Here is a 17,189-nt window from a genome sequence, read left to right as displayed (position 1 = left end):
GCATATGCATGATTCATGCGTGAGGCCCATTGTTTTCTAATTAAGCAGGAAGGCATTGCCGGGTTGTACCGCTGTTGCCAGCAGCTCCCATTCAGTACAACCAACGGGGAGGCTCACTCCAACAAACAAGTGATAGCCATGTGCACGCACAAATGCACAGACACACACACACACACACACACACACACACACACACACACACACACACACACACACACACACACATTCATATGCACACACACATGGATAAAAGCGTGCACACTCGCATGTATACACACACAACAGACAGACAGACAGACGGATGTTTGCACGCACAGACAGTGGCTAAAGTGAAATGTTTTTCAGTCTCCTGCTCTCCTTTTACTTTTCTTCTTCCTCGAAAACACTCAGGGTTTCTCGGTTTCTGCTGCCATGTTGGCAAGCTATTGCGTAGAATCGGAAATGGTTTCACTCCCACACACACACACACACACACACACACACGTTTAGCTCTGCATGCATATAAACGGTTGCCTGAAAACGAGCACAAGCCCAGAACAGCTTGGCGTGTTGTTATGGAAGGTACACTGGCAAAACAGCACCTCTCAGTGCCCCTTTGTCAGGAAAAGAAAGATGGTGGTGGCGGTAGTGTGACTGTCAAAATCTAGGGGAAAAAAAAAACTCCATCTCAATATAATATAACAAAACACATCCTGATCTTGAGCTTGGTAACCATAAAAACTGCCCTCTCCCTTTCCCTCCTCCCCCTTTCCATCCCACTTTCTCCCCTCAGGCTCTATGACGTGGCAAGAGTCCCCCCCGGCACACTCGCATTATGGCGGGGAGCATTGACGACCCCTTGACAGACAGCCAAAACCTACTACATCTACTACCACCACTACCAAAACCAACACCACCACCACCACAGCAATCACCACCACAACTCCAACCAACCCCGGTCCCGAAAAAGGCAGGAAGCAACACAAGCAGCTACAGAGCACCGATGGCCTCGCAGAGGCAGACAGGTACAGCTGCTGTGTTGGCAGACAGACAGAGAGGGGGAATCTGTTATGACGGTGATATGACAGTGATACAATGGTGTTATGACGTTGATAGCACAGTGATATCATAGCAATATGACAGTGATATGACGGTGATACGATGGTGTTATGACAGTGATGATGGCGATATGACAGTGACATGACTGTGATATGACAGCGATACAAAAGTGTTATGATTGTGATATGACAGTGATATGATGGTGTTTTAACAGTGATATGACAGGGCTATGATGGTGTTATAACAGTGATATAACTGTGATAAGACTGATATGACAGGGCTATGATGGTGTTATGATGGTGATATGACAGTGATATGGTGGTGTTATAACAGTGATATAACTGTGATAAGACAGCTGATGGTGTTATGATATGACAGTGAGATGACGTCGATGTGACAATGACATTACAGTTATATGACGGTGTTACGACGGTGATATGTTGATATGACAGTAATATGACTGTGATATGATTGTGATACGACAGTGATATGTTAATATGATGGTGATATGGTGGTGATATGACTGTGACATGACAGCGATATGACAATGATATGACGACAGTATGACAGTGATACTACAGTGTTATGACTGTGATATGACAGTGATATGACAGTGATATCATGGGGATATGACGGTTAAATAACCGTGATATGATGGAGTTGTGCAATTAGCAACCATGCTTCGCACAGCAAGAACAGATCTTCAGATTAGCGGGGAAAACAAATTGCAAATCTCCAGCGGGAGTCATGTCCAATCTTTTTCTCCCATCATGTCAAGGCCATGACACATACGCATACACCAACAGGAAAATTCAGTCACCCACTCTTCTGTGTCTGTGCACAATTAAAATTAACAGCATTAGTAAGAATCAAGATAATAATCATTATAAATAATAACAAATCGTGACTGTTATTTACTTTACTTAGCAGTTTTTAATCTCTGTTAGAGGGAAGTGAATTTAGCCACTACTCTAAAATTATAAATTCAGTAGTAACACTCCAGATTGGTCTACTTTTGTTCAAATTATCCTTCGACTGCGCAGAAATGGCTTCTTTAAGTGTTCATTCTTAGTTTACATGGGGCTGAAAGGGTGTTTTTGCTCTTTCGGGGCACACCTAGCCTCGCAGCGCTGATCTAGGTTCAGTCAGCGTGCAGCTTTGAATTGTGTGGTCGCTATGGGCCATTTGTCACAACTGATCAGACCAGTATCCCTCATCTGAGACCTGACAAAGTGAACACTTGAATTTTATCTCCCGGTAACTTCATGTATTCACAAAGTGGTGACAGTCATATTCCAGCAAACAGGGTTTTGTTTTTGTTTTTTGGGGGGGGGGGGTTAGAAAACAAAGATGCTCATCCATCCAAGCTCTAGAGAGACAAGTAAACAAGATGAGGCACACACACACACACACACGCGCACACACTAACACACATGCTTTGGAGACAAGTAAACAAGATGAGGCACACATGCACACGCACACTTTAGAGATACAAGTAAACAAGATGAAGCACACGTGCACGCACACACGCGTGCATACAAACATGGTTTAGAGAGACAAGTAAACAAGATGAAGCACATGCGCACGTGCACGCACACATGTGCACGCACACACGTGCACACACGTGTGCATACAGGCATGCTTTAGAGAGGCAAGTAAACAAGATGAGGCACACACACACATTTTAGAGACAAGTAAATAAGATGAAGCACATGCATGCACACACATGCACGCATGCACGCACACACACACACGCACACACACACACACACACACACACACACACACACACACACACACACAAAGCTAAGCACAATGACAGCGACAGTCAGCTTGTTTTGGTTTGAATGTTGGGTTCACTCGTGTCGCCGTCCGCTTGTGTGTCTTTAACCTAAAAAAAAAAAACCCATGTCAGCGGCAATAGCAGGAAAATCCATTGATTTTCTGGTTTGCTTTTCCCCCTCTGCCATGCAGTTTCTCCAGTTATATATTGGCATGTCTTGTATAATGTCTTTTAAGTATTGTATCATCTGCAGACCTTGGCTTCTGCGCGCTTAAATAAACCATAAAACATGGCGCCGGACAACAGGCCCCGATAGTAATGCATGTTCGGGAAACAGAGAGGAGCTGTGTAGTAAATTTAACGCACGGTGCAATAAATGGAATGAGGCCAGCTTGTAAAGGAAGGGGGGGGGTCCAGTTCCATACAATTTCTAAAACCCGGGCTCTTCTGTCGGTCAGTACTGTCAGCGTTTATGGTCTGAGTTATGACTCGTGTTGGAGAGAAAGTCTGACCCTGTGCTTTTTTTGGGGCCTGAAACCATGACTACGGTATATTTGCGACGGAGCGGACACACTCGACACACCCTGTGAATGCAAGCCTAACAACGGCTGTTGCAATACATCCTATACAGGAACATTATTTTGTCTACTTGCAATCGCAGTAGTTTATGTTGGACACATAATCAATGATCTGTATCGTAATGAGGGCCGGGCGATGTTGGCAAAACCAAATATCATAATGTTGTTGGCTGAACACCTCAACATGGATAATGTCTTGATCATTTGGGAATGACTATTGGTACTGGGCGGCACGGTGGTGCAGTGGATTAGCACGGTCGCCTCACAGCAAGAAGGTCCTGGGTTCGAGCCCCGGGGTAGTCCAACCTTGGGGGTCATCCTCTGTGTGGAGTTTGCATGTTCTCCCCATGTCTGCGTGGGTTTCCTCCAGGTGCTCCGGTTTCCTCCCACAGTCCCAAGACATGTAGGTCAGGTGAATCGGCCGTACTCAATTGCCCCTAGGTGTGTTTGGGCCCTGTGATGGACTGGCGGCCTGTCCAGTATGTCTCCCCACCTGCCGCCCAATGACTGCTGGGAGGGATAGGCTCCAGCATCCCTGCAACCCTGAGAGCAGGATAAGCTGTTTAGATAATGGATGGATGGACTATTGGTACTTTAATAAGAGATACACAACTACATTTTGAGTAATGAGGATATGATGACCAAGCAGGTAGAGGCATTCATAGTTGAATAAGTTCAGAAAATTGTATAATTTTTTCTGTAATGCAGCCTTTAACACCAGGGAATGACAATATTTAAGTTATATCACCATATAACGAGAACCTACAGAAGTCCGTAGAGGCCGTGCAATATTATATTATTTCGAGTTATGCTATCTCGTGATCACGAGATAAACAGTTATTGTGACACACGGAATCTGGTGTGGAAGCATGTGGACGCACCGGACCCCTGAACGCTCCGGCCGGTGGGCGGTGCTTGGGTTTGGTTTGTCCTTTTTCCAACATGGCGTCCGGGTCACAAACTTTCTCCTCTTACAGCTAAACAGTACACTAAAATACGCTTCTGACAACATCTGAAGCGAGTAATAGAAAACGCGGTAACACAATCTTGACTCATATTTGATCAGCATTGCCTAGCTTGACAGTTTGATCTGAGCTTCCCGAGCCCGGGTTCTTTGCGCCGGACGGACTCATTTGCATAAAGCGGAGGTCGAGTCGTGTTTATGCAAATTTAGATACGGCGAATACTCCGTCAGCTCGCCGTGCCGTATCATTCCTGCGCCGTGCGGGCGGATCTAATGCTTTCCATAGAAAATGAATAGGATCCATCGAGTTGACGTCTGTCAATGGGTGACGTTATTCAACCAAAGCAGTGACCATTTTTAGAAGTCAGTATTATAGTAGCCTAGGCTAACAATTGTCTCGTGATCATAAGAAAACAACTATGTTGTGATTGCGAGATAGGGAGCTGAGCCGGAAGGCAAAGCTCTCAATTTACCAGTCAATCTTCATTCCAACCCTCACCTGTGGTCATGAGCTTTGGGTAGTGACCGAAAGGGTGACATCGCGGATACAAGCGGCTAAAATGAGTTTCCTCCGTATGGTGTCTGGGTTCAGCCTTTAGAGATAGGGTGAGGAGCGCGGACATCTGGAGGGAGCTCGGAGTAGAGCCGCTGAGGTGGTTTGGGCATCTGATTAGGATGCCTCCTGGGAGCCTTCCTTTGGAGGTTTTCCGGGCATGTCCAACTGGGAGGAGACCCCGGGGTAGACCCAGAACTCACTGGAGGGACTACGTGTCCAGTGTGGGCTGGGAACGCCTTGGGATCCCCCAGGAGGAGCTGGAGGGCGTTGCTGGGGAGAGGGACGTCTGGAGTGCCCTACTTAGCTTGCTACCACCACAACCCGACCCCGGAGAAGAGGCTGATGTGATGAAGAGATGAGATGAGATTACAAGATAACGGAACCCAAAATAACAATAGTGCATGGCCTCTATGGACTTCCGTAATAACCAACACGACACAATATCTAGTCTCATACCACGGTTTTGATATTATATTGTAACATGCACGGATAAGTAGACACGTTAGCCGTTGGCTAACGGGTCAAACCCTTTAGTCCACTGGTTAACGTTTTCGCCCGTGGTGCGGGAGCCATGGGTTCGCATCCCGGCTCTGGCGGTCCTCTCCATAGGACGCGCTTCCCGAAGGAGAGGGGGGGATAATGTAACGATCACGGATGAATACGCTCGGTAGCCCATCGCTAATGGATCTGACCCTTTAGTCGAGCGGTTAGCGCTGTCTCCCGCGGTGCGGGAGATGCGGGCTCGCGTCCCGGCTGCGGCAGTTTCTGTGGTGCCCCCCCCCCCCGAATTCTTTTCAATATTGATATTTTTTGCAGTTCTCATATTAATGTGATGGAAAATAAACACAACAGCAGTATAGCGATCGTATAAAAGTAGTACTACCACTGGTACACATATGAGGCTGTGTGAAACACGCCAACCTGCACCACAGATAAAAACCTATTCATGTAGGGAAATACTGCCGACATCCCCAGCGAGTTGTGCGTATCTCAGGAAAAATTAAGGACATACTGTTGTCCTTCACCGACTCCCCCATAGTAGTGTTGACATTAAGTCTCTTTTAGTGTTCTCTCACGAGTATTAACGCTGAGCGCCGTGCATACTGTAGTGTGCAGATAGTGAACTCTGGCTGCTTTTGATGCGTTGAAGAAATGCGGTATGAAAGGCTTGATAATGAGTTAACAAGCCAGATAGCTTTGAACCTTCTCCTTATGAGGAGTGGGGGCATCGCGCCCGGGGGGGGGGACGCATACCCTCACGTATGGCTCTCAGCGTAGTTTGATCATGTAATGTCCGTAGACGCCTTGTCTTACTGACATAAGAATAATTCAAGAACGAGCCGACTTCGTAGGTTCTTAACTGTGTAGCTTTTACTAGCGTTCATCCAACATACAACCTTCATAACATGCGCTTCCAACTTCCTGTATACGTCACACGCACTGCACGTACACCCGTGAGTAGGTCAAGTTAAACACGTGACCTTTCATTCATTACATCTCCCCCTCTAAGATGATTTTCTAACCTGTATATCACCCCCCTTTTCACAAAAAAAATAAAAAATCCCCCACAATACACAAGTCCATACGCCTCACAAATCCTGCCGGATTGCAGGCTTGCTCACCCTGCCAGAGCGAGTAACATATGGTGTGGAAGTTGGCATTTCTGCTGCTCGGGACTCATCCGTGTTTCCACTCTCCCCTGGAGTGACATGGTCAGGATCCCTGCTGACAAAGGTGAGTGTTTTAGGTGTGGCCAACAGGTGGCGCCTGTTCCTTCTGTAATGTTCACCTTGAGCTGTCTCCACTATGTAGGATCTGGGAGTGGAGCTCTGACTGTGAACAACTGCTGGCATTGTCCATGTTTTCTGTCCATCAGGTTTGGTGAGTACTGCGTCACCCGAGTTCAGTGGGCGCAGTGTCCGCACGCCGTTCCTGCGGTTGTAGTAGAAAGCCTGCCTCGATTTGGCTGCGGCGTCAGCGGTTTTGATCAGTTCCTCTTTAGGCCAGGCCAGTTTCAGGTTATGCTGCAATGTGGGTAAGGTGGTTCTGAGTCTCCTACCCATGAGCAATTCCGCTGGACTAGCTCCAGTGGAAGAAGAGGGTGTAGCTCTGTATGTCAACAGGGCGAGGAGAGGGTCTTCCTGCCTTAATATGCTTTTGGCTATCTGAACAGCCCTCTCTGCCTGTCCATTACTCTGGGGGTAGTGTGGGCTTGAAGTCACATGGATGAAATCATAATCCTCACTGAACCTCCTCATCTCTTCTGAAACTAGCTGTGGCCCATTATCACTAACTACAATTTCAGGGATACCAAAACGTGCAAATGTAGCCTTCAGCCTAGCTACAACCTGACTGCTAGTAGTTGTTGGTAGATTTAGGATCTCCAAAAACCTGGAATAATAGTCAGACACTATCAAGTAGTTTTGCTTTTTGTACTCACACAGGTCTATGCCAACTTTCTGCCATGGTCTGGATGGGAGCTCACTTGACATTAAAGGCTCTTTTCTCTGTGTGTTCTTGTGTTCTCTGCAGAATTGACATTGCTGTATCTTTGTTGTAATGTGCTCTGTCATTTTGGGCCACCACACTGACTGGCTAGCTCTCTCTCTGCACTTAACTATCCCCTGGTGCCCGTCGTGTATTCTGTCTAAGATCACCTCCCTCATCTCTGTGGGAATGACGATACGACTGCCTCTGATGACTAAACCATCTACCTCAGATAACTCCCCTCTCACCTGATAAAAGTCTCTGACTGTCTCCGGCACTTTATCGACATACTCAGGCCAGCCGTGTCTGATGAAGCCCAACACTGTCTGGAGCTGCAGATCCCCATCCGTGCTCTGTTTTATCTCCTGCATCCTTTGAGGTGTGGCAGGCACCTGGCACACGATGGCATCAATGTGCGCTGCAACATCATCATGAGAAGCACCATCTCCGTAGCACTGCTCTGGGCCTCTGGAGAGTGCATCAGCCACAGCTAAAGTTTTGCCTGGTGCGTATTCAGTCACTGCATTGAAACGCATCAGCCTCATTAACAGTCTCTGGCACCTAATGGGCACATTATTCAAGTCTTTGCTGTTCATGAGAGGCACTAGTGGTTTATGATCGGTGACAAGTCTGAAATTGTCAAGCCCACACAAGTACTTCTCGAACCTTTCACATGCCCAGACGCTGGCTAAGCACTCTTTCTCGATCTGTGCGTACCTTGTCTCTGCGTCACTCAGCCGTCGGGAGCAGTAGGCCACGGGCTTCCAGTGTTCCCCGTGCTGCTGGAGCAGAACGCCTCCCAGCCCGTAGCTGCTGGCATCTGCTGACACCACCGTAGCCTTAGTGACGTCGTAAAAGGTGAGTACCGGGGCGGTGGCGAGTGCTGCTTTAAGGTCTTGGAATGCTGTGTTCTGTGCAGGTCCCCACAGCCACTCTGTCGTTGCTTTAAGCAGTCCATAAAGCGGCTGACCTACAGTGGACAGCTCTGGGACGTATTTTGCCAAATAGTTCACCATCCCGAGGAACCTCTTGAGTTCCGTCACGTTCTGGGGCTGAGGAAAGTTCTCTATTCCGGCCACTTTGTCCGCGTCAGGTCTGATGCCTGCCTCGTTGATGATATGACCAAGGAAGCGGACTTGTTTCTGTTTGAACTTGCATTTCGCTTGGTTCAGTTTGAGACCTGCTGTTTCAATGACCCCCAGCGCCTCTGCTAGGCGCCGGTCATGGATTTCCTCAGTCTCTCCATGTATAAGGATGTCATCCATGTACACCTTTGTGCCCTCTAGCCCGGTCAGAGTTTCCGCCATCTTTCTCTGGAAAATCTCTGGAGCACTCGTTATACCAAATGGAAGGCGGCAGAAAGCATACCTCCCAAATGGGGTGATGAAAGTGGTGAGCCCCCTGCTGTCTTCATGCAAGGGGATCTGGTAAAACCCACTTGCTGCATCCAACGTTGTGAAGAACTTTGACCCTGCGAGCCTTGGCATTATTTCCTCCATAGTGGGCAGCACGTATTTCTCACGTTTCACCGCTCGATTCAGCCTCCTGAGGTCAGCGCAGCAGCGAACCTCTTTCTTGTTCGGTTTCAGCACCGGCACCATAGCGGCGCACCATTCTGTGGGCTGAGTCACTTTTTCAATAATGCCCTCATTTTCCATGCGCTGCAGTTCTTTCTTAACCAGTGGTACAAGTGGCAGCGGTATCCGTCTGGCTGTATGCACCGCGTATGGCTGGGCACCCTCCACCAGAGCTATTTTCACTGGGTCTGTTTTCAGCAGTCCACTTGAACCGAAAACTCCACTGACCTCATTCATCCGCTTCACTAGACCCATCTCCACTGCCTCTGGACGACTCAGCAGACAGCTGCCTCTCCCCTTGATCACATACACTGGAAAGGAGTATTGTTTCTCCTTGTAGTTGGTTGTGGCTTGAAACTGTCCTATGCAGCTGATGTTTCCACCTGGGCTTATGAAGCATGTGTCAGGAGGTCCCAGTTTTATGTTTGGCTTCAGCTTTTTAAATGTCCCTTGGTTGATAACAGTAGCGTCAGCCCCCGTGTCAATTTTAAAGGTTATTGGTACATCACTTATTTTTAAACTAACAGTCCAATCTTCCTGACTGCTCTCTTTGCCAACTTCTCCCAGAAAGTACAGCTGTTTAACCTCTTCAGTGACTTCTCTCACCGCTTTAGAGTGACATACACGCTCCCAATGTCCCTTTTTATGACACTTGTTGCACTTACTGTTCGTTGCAGGACACTTCCGCTCATCGGTGTGCTGCGTCTTGCCGCACCTCCCGCATTCATCTACTTTGTTGGTTGCAGGTCTGCTGCCACCATGACGCTGTCCGCCCTTTTTGTTTTGGCGTCCGTCCCGCCGTCGGACAACATTGACGTTAGCCAGCTGGGCCTCTGGTTGGTTAGCTTGGAGGCTGAGCTGCTTTGTTATTGCCTCCGCCTGGCGCACTTGTTCAATGACTTTCACCAGAGTAAGGTCCGCTTTGAGCTGGAACTGACGGGAGAGCACCTTATCTTTTGTGCCCACTACCAGACGATCTCTGATATGTTCATCCCTCTTGTCCCCAAACTCACAGTGTTCAGACAGCTCATACAATGTCCGGATGTACATCTCCGCTGTCTCTCCTGGCTGCTGGCTACGTTGATAGAAGCACGCCCTCTCATGTATGATGTTACGGCGGGGAATAAAGTAGTCGTCGAACTTTTTCAGTACGATATCATAGTCCACTTTATCACCCTCCGCCGCGAAGTCAAACGAGCTGAATATCTTTTCAGCCTCGCTTCCCATTGCATAAATCAGCGAACTCACTTGAATCTCCCCGTCGTCTTTATCCAGCTTTGTCGCGAGCCTGAAGCGCGAAAACCGTTGTTTCCACTCTGGCCATTCAACGGGGCAGTCAAACTTGAATTCACTCGGCGGATTAAACTTCGGCATGACCGCTCGTGTTCCGATACACAGACTATTCTGACACCATGTAATGTCCGTAGACGCCTTGTCTTACTGACATAAGAATAATTCAAGAACGAGCCGACTTCGTAGGTTCTTAACTGTGTAGCTTTTACTAGCGTTCATCCAACATACAACCTTCATAACATGCGCTTCCAACTTCCTGTATACGTCACACGCACTGTACGTACACCCGTGAGTAGGTCAAGTTAAACACGTGACCTTTCATTCATTACAGATCACATCGTCTGCTCCGGGCAGTATCCATCGTCACAGCAAAATGATGGGTGATTTACCAAACGCCTTATTAAACTACGGATCATTCTTAACCTACACACTGTTACATGTGTATCCATTTAACCAACGTCCGTCGGCTACTTCCGTTGTAAGCGCTACAAAGTTACTCATGGCGGCCGCCGTTGTTCATTAAGCGTTTCTGAAGAGGCGGGGGGGAAAAAAATCAATGCTCCGCCATGCATGCCCGGTCATATGCTCACCTCGGGGTCGCTGAGCGGTGACATTTCGAGGGCGGTCGGCGAGAGTTCACACAGAGAGGAAATGTCAGGCGGGGGCCATATGTTCGGGTGCATTTGTTTCCTACCCCTCCATCTCCCAGGTGGAGAATGGCTCCATATGCGTTGCGAATCACAGTGTCTTCTCCGGCTCCTGCAGAAGTGCCAGGAGCTCGCACACGACGGGGCAGATGCATGCACATAAAGCCCGCCAAAACACGCAGGACACACACGTAGAAAAACATGTGTTCACTGGAGTGAAAACAAACACGCAAACATGTATAAGTTTGCACACAGTAATGTACATACACTCTCTCTCTCTCTCTCGCACACACACACACACACACACACAACATTTGCATGCACGGATCAAAAGTATCACACTTCCAGCGCTACAGAGAAAGGCAGGCAGAAAGCCATATGTCATTTTCCTAAGATGTGTTTCTTGTCCATGGATTGAACACTGCTGGGGACATATCGATAATTATTGAGCCGCCCGCCCGCTCACCGCGTAACAAGGAAAGAGTCTGCGCTATTTAGACTTTAGCTCAGCTGTAAGATGTGTTCGTGAGGTTTCTCCCGTTATCATGACACCTCCAGCAGTTATCAGTCTTGTGCGAGCCCTAAATGGTCTTTCTGGTCTTGTTCAGACAAGCCAGACCACTGTGAGCACAGTTGGACCATGTGTTCAGTCGCCAGTCCCACGCCACGCTTCTTCCCTCCCTGCGTTTCCCCGGCAATCTCCCCTCGCCGTTACAAAACTAGAGGAATGTGGTCATTTCCTGATAAACCCGAGGTAATAATCAACACAGCGGCTGTGAATTTTATTCATAGGGGGAAAAAAATTGATCTCATCTTAAATTTGTGTCCCTTTTTAATAGAGGGCTTCCATTTCCCTGAGATGAGATTTGGTGAGCGAGATTTAGAGGCAAACATTTGGATGGTGTGGGTGTGAGAAAAGAGAGAGCGCTAGAGCAAGAGAGAGATAGAGTCTGTTGGTGGGAATGAGAGTAAAAAGAGAGAATTTGAGAGTAAGAGAGATACCCCGGTAGACTCCGAATAGGTGGCAGTTTACACTGAACAAACTCCCATCTCATTGCCTCCCATCTTTTTAAACCCATATTCATTTCAATTCCCAGGAGATCTCTTTCAAAGAGATACCGATGTCTCTATGTAGTAATATAACCCCCCCCTCCCCACACACACAATTTTACCCACCGGCCCTTCGGTACCTTTGTGGTCTCAATATACCCACAAGGGGGCACTGTGACTAGGAGACAGTGCTTAGCAGCAGAGGGTAACCCTTGCTTGCTTCTTGCTGCTGTGCTCCTGCGTCGTGTCATGCCCATCTGCGGTGAAACCGTGTCATTATCCATATTAATCCAGGGTTCGTTGAGATCCTGATCATTCCCGGGGCATCCCATATTGTTTTATGTGTGATACATACTAAATCCCCGTCCAACACCTGCCACCTTTCACGGCAATTTGCACCCTGTGTAATTGTAAAGAGTTCATTACTATGAATTAAGCTGCAGTGGGAGCGTTGCAGCCATCTTGGAAAGCTCCAATGCTTTTATCAAGTTGGCTGTGAGACTGGCGGGGTCCAGATGGCAAGGAGGCTTCCAGATCTGTCTTTCTGTAGCAGATGAATTGTTTCTCGGTCTCTTCACCGCAAGGCTTGTTATGTTATCAGGTGACACCCCCCTGAAGACGTCTAAATATTTGTCTGCCAGAACATTCAACCTAACAGTGAGTGGGATGTCAGCTTTAAGGCTAGAATGCGGGACATCTGCATTAAAATTAATGTCCGTGACATTCAATCCCTTGCCAAACGAGTTCACACAATGATGATTTAGTTTATCACCGCCAAATAAAGCTCTGTATTTCGCAGTATAGTGGAGTTTTAAATCTGGTGTCTGTGGCGACATTCCCGCGCTGCAGTCCCACGCCGACGCACTGGAGGCGATCTGATTGCTTTGTCAGAGCTGAACTTCCGTGTGACGAAAGCGTTCGCATGCCTCTGATTGACTTGCCTTTTTGGGCTTTCTGGCAGAAAGCTTCCGGGCTCGAAAGCAATGGCGGAGAAAAAGTCTAAGCGTCCAAGAAAAGTTTCTGACACTCCGGAGGAAAAAAAAAGTTCGGAGGGAAGGTTAAAGTCAAACAAAGAAAGCGATTGACGGCGAGGACAGACATTGATATCCACTGGTGTAGCTTTTACTCGTTGGAGAGCGCTGAAAGAAGCGAAGTAATTACTCGCACTGCCAGAAGGGGGAGACAAAACATCCGCACTGCAGGTTTAAATCTTTTTTTACCCTTTACTGTCGAGGCAGTGCTGCACAATCAAGCAACGCTACGTGTTCCATTAGTCAGAGTGCACACATTTCCTGCTGCCGGAACACATCTGATTCAACGTGTGTTCCTTTCCTGCTCTTTTTTTGCCCCCAAAATTACTTTTGTTCATTGTTGAACTGGATGACATATTGTATCAGCAAACACAGTGAGCTCTCGGAGTATTGGTTTATGGTTTTCTTTAATCTTCGTCTTGGGAATTTGTGGTATCTTCACAGACGTGAGAATATGGGTAGGGCAAGTTGACCTGGACGGGATGTAGTGAGTAAGGATGTGGTGCGCTCAAACGATCCGCAACTGCGTTTTTAGCTGATTACATGCGCTACATGGTGTGATGTTCTATTGCCGAACCTGTAACTTTCAAGGTTTTGATTGCACCATAAAACAAGACGTGATGTAGGTAACTTTAACAAAACAAAACAAAAAAACTGAAAAATATTTCATGCATTTGTTTTGACTGTGGCAAACTAGCTTTGGAAGTGAGAGCAGTGGGTGTCAGTCAAAGTGGGTGAGTATATTTTAGATTATCTGGTTCCTACCTGATTAGGTGAAACGATTGAGGGTGAAGAAACGGGGATGAATGGAAGCGTCACCGGGCCTCTCCCACGGCATTACTAACAGGGCAGCAAAACCACCTGGGTTGCTAACAGCTCTTGCATCTTTCTTAGGGCGCATTCAGATGATAAGGAACTTGCGAGGTAGGGTGCGGAGCATAGTGCAGACATTTGGTGCAGAGCCAAAGCACAGTGTAGGTATACATCATCGAAGCTAAGCTAAATGTAGCTTTGGATTTAGCTAAATTCATAAAACACTATATGCCTATTCACAAACTTGTTAGCCTCATCTGACTGCTGACATTTTGCCATGCATTACTTTTCCTGCCGAGTTCCTGGTATGTTTTAAATGTTGTGTTATAGAGTCAGGGGTACTTTTTCTTCCATCACTCTCTACCTCCCCCGCTTGCATGTGTCGCTTCTGACTAAGTCGCATACAGCTGTTATGTCATCGGTTGCACTTTGAAAGGTCAGCGGCAACAGAGGTCAAAGTTGAAATAACCTGAACTTTGAGCGCAGCACTCGGTGGCAATATCGAGCGGTGTGCCCTGCCAAAGGTAGCGCTTCTGCCTAGCTGGATGCCATTAATAGCACTTTTTTAATAGTTTACCTTCATTTGTTTACATCTCACATTTAACATAACCGGCTAGGCTTAATAGAGATCACAAACTTACTAACCAGGGATTGGAAATACTGACTGGAAAAAACTAATGAATAATATTACTGATAATTAATGATGCATTAATTGGAGCTGTGACAAGCCTGCATGTGTCCCTTGTTGTCATGCTTGCATTGTGTAAGCCACCTCTACTGACTTTTCAGACTGGACCATCCAATTTACACGTCATAGGAGAGTGTTGTGTACCCCCCAGTGAAATAAACAAACGATCACACTGTTATTGTACAAATCCCATCTCTCCTTTATCCTTAGTGATCAGCTCACAAAACTCACAAAAAAAAAAAAATCACAAAACTCACAAAAGGAGAAAAAAAACTAATCTGCTAAGGCTAGCTGTTTTTTAAATTCGTGAAAAATTCAACCCAATCACATACCATAATAATAATAATAACAATAATTATTATTATTATTTTATTATTATTAAGTTGTGCAATATGTTATGTCTCTGGGGAAATATTCATATATTTGGAGGTTTCTCATCACAAAGGTTCTCAGCAGAATTTTAACAAATTGAAATAATTTGCTTATCTTTAGTTGCAAATTTACAGATGAGAGAGAAAAAAAGTTAAACAGCAATGACATTAGTGTGACCCTAATTCTTTCTGTCTTCTTACTAATTTATTACAGGTCTCATAACACAGCCAGTGACAGCGACACCAGGAAGTGACTGTGTGAGGGAACAACCTCTCCCCTGGACTCTAGACAAACCACTTCCTGTTTCCTCCATAAAGACTTCCTGTTTCCTGTGACTGGTCTGCCTGGGTTTATGCCTGCACCTTCCTGCTGATGATATCCAGTTGTCTGTCAATGGGCCAACAAGTTGCAGCCGCCTCCTCACTACTCCATATGGTTGCTTTGTGGAACAGCAGTGCCCCCATGTGCCATGGAGGTCTGGAAAAACTGGGATCCAGAGAAATGTTTTGCCGCAATGAAAGTCCTCAGTTTGGAACTGCCAGTCACTATCTGCTAACTGTGCCAGATGAGGGATACAACCTTCGCTCTCTCCTTGCCTCTTTCACACAGTAAAGATTGCGAGGTGCAGGAGTCCCATAACATAGACAGGATCATTACAGACCAGACCCTGTGGCTTCTCAGACCACCGCGCCAGGTCATAGACCAAGCCGATGGCTCGTTGCTGTGAATAGGCCTTCTGCTGGAGTGAACCGCCCATATTTTTATAGACCAAAGATGAAAATGGCTACGATCATTGTGACAGAGTGGACCATCTGGCAAAGACAGATGGAGACTTTGTGAACTTGTTGTTTCTGATGCTACAGTGCAATGCCCTACCGCCCGCCCGCCCACACGGTGACATTGTGCACCAAGGACCGAAGCAAAAGCAACCGTGTGTCTTGGTGGGACACACACACACACGTACTGTACCCAACAAAGGAAAACCTTTAAAACTTTCCAGACCTTTTTTTTCTCAGACTATGCCCACCAATGTATTTTGAAATGGAAGCTATAGGTACTGCATACATATAACTGTGTATCAAAAAAAAAAAAATCTGATTTACATTTTTCAATAGGTATGGTTGGAACCGTTTGCAACAAGCGTGGTTGGTCACAGTGAATAAATCCATATTATAAAACAGAAATGATTAATATTTAAAGAGTATCAAACTGTTGAGTCTGATTGAAAAATAAGGGGGAAAGAAATGTCATTAAATGTATTTTGAAAGGCCCTAAAAAGTTATATATTTAACAGTTTTATATGTTGTACCTTTGTAGAGAAGCTTACTGGACATACGATGTGGTCACAATGGCAGTTTAATAGGGTGTGAACAAGTGCCGTTGTTCCCATTACTGCTGGCTCGTAGTACTGCGTTTTCTGTTCCCACATCTGTAGCGGCTTTCTTTTCATGGTCACCTACTCAACATGACTCTGTCACTGTTTATCTAAACCATTAAGGAAAAAATGGAAAGTGATGTGATTTATTGACTGACTGACCCACAGCCAGCTGAACATTGTATATCTATGGTTGTCAATGGAAGCCATTGGAATCTGCTAATTTGCAATGATATTGTATTGTACAAGGTGTGGAATACTGATTCGTTTCCTCTCTATCGCTTTTGATCTCTTACTTTATTTTTGTGCTCATGTTTGTTTGCACAAATACTGCCTCTCTGGGAATGAGGATGACCGAGCGAGAGAGAGAAGGAGAGGGAGGGAGTAGGGGGAGGCACCACAAGAGTCTTAAGAGTCATTTACATACGATAGTTTTTTATCATGAAATATTTTAAGAATATATTAAATACAGGAAAGACATGTCCCCTGCAGCTATAGATGGTTTTTGATGTCCAAGGTCATCTAACCTTGAAGAAGAAAAAAAAAATCAAGTCGTCTTACTCTAGTCTTTCTCATCTTTATTCGCACGGTGTGTCCAATCTTATAGATTATTCTGAGGGGCTGCATAGAGTCCAAACTTTGAAGATGATATGCTCTAGCTGATATCATGATCCAACGAAAGTCGGCCCGATGAATGGAGGGTTTGTAGTTTGAATCCCAGGGAAATGATATGGGTTAAAATCCAGGTGGGGGGAGACACTCTCCTGTCCCACCAGCCGTGCTTGTGCTGCTCCCCGATGGCCAACACCTAATATGTGGGGACAGCTCCCATCTGTCAATATGCATAACTGAACGAGTGCAAAGCCGAGACTTCATGATAAAAAAGCATGCATGACCTAACCTTTTCCTGGGTAAATAAAGGTTTGAAGAAAAATGA

At 46.4% G+C, this 17,189-nt stretch overlaps 1 protein-coding gene across 1 annotated transcript in view; it reads left to right on the top strand.

The window, feature by feature from the left end:
- The window catches only part of tafa5a (TAFA chemokine like family member 5a), a 183,915-nt gene extending 168,735 nt beyond the window's left edge, over window positions 1–15,180 (top strand). Inside the window, exons 4-5 of the mRNA XM_056277762.1 lie at window positions 773–1,004; window positions 15,091–15,180. Coding sequence (XP_056133737.1) covers window positions 773–781 — 9 coding nt within the window. The 3' untranslated portion in view covers window positions 782–1,004; window positions 15,091–15,180. The remainder of the gene's footprint in view (window positions 1–772; window positions 1,005–15,090) is intronic.
- Window positions 15,181–17,189: the final 2,009 nt, after the last annotated feature.

This window comes from Lampris incognitus, chromosome 3 (genome assembly GCF_029633865.1).
Source record: "Lampris incognitus isolate fLamInc1 chromosome 3, fLamInc1.hap2, whole genome shotgun sequence".
NCBI classification, from domain to species: domain Eukaryota; kingdom Metazoa; phylum Chordata; class Actinopteri; order Lampriformes; family Lampridae; genus Lampris; species Lampris incognitus.
This window is presented reverse-complemented; position numbering and strand designations above follow the sequence as displayed.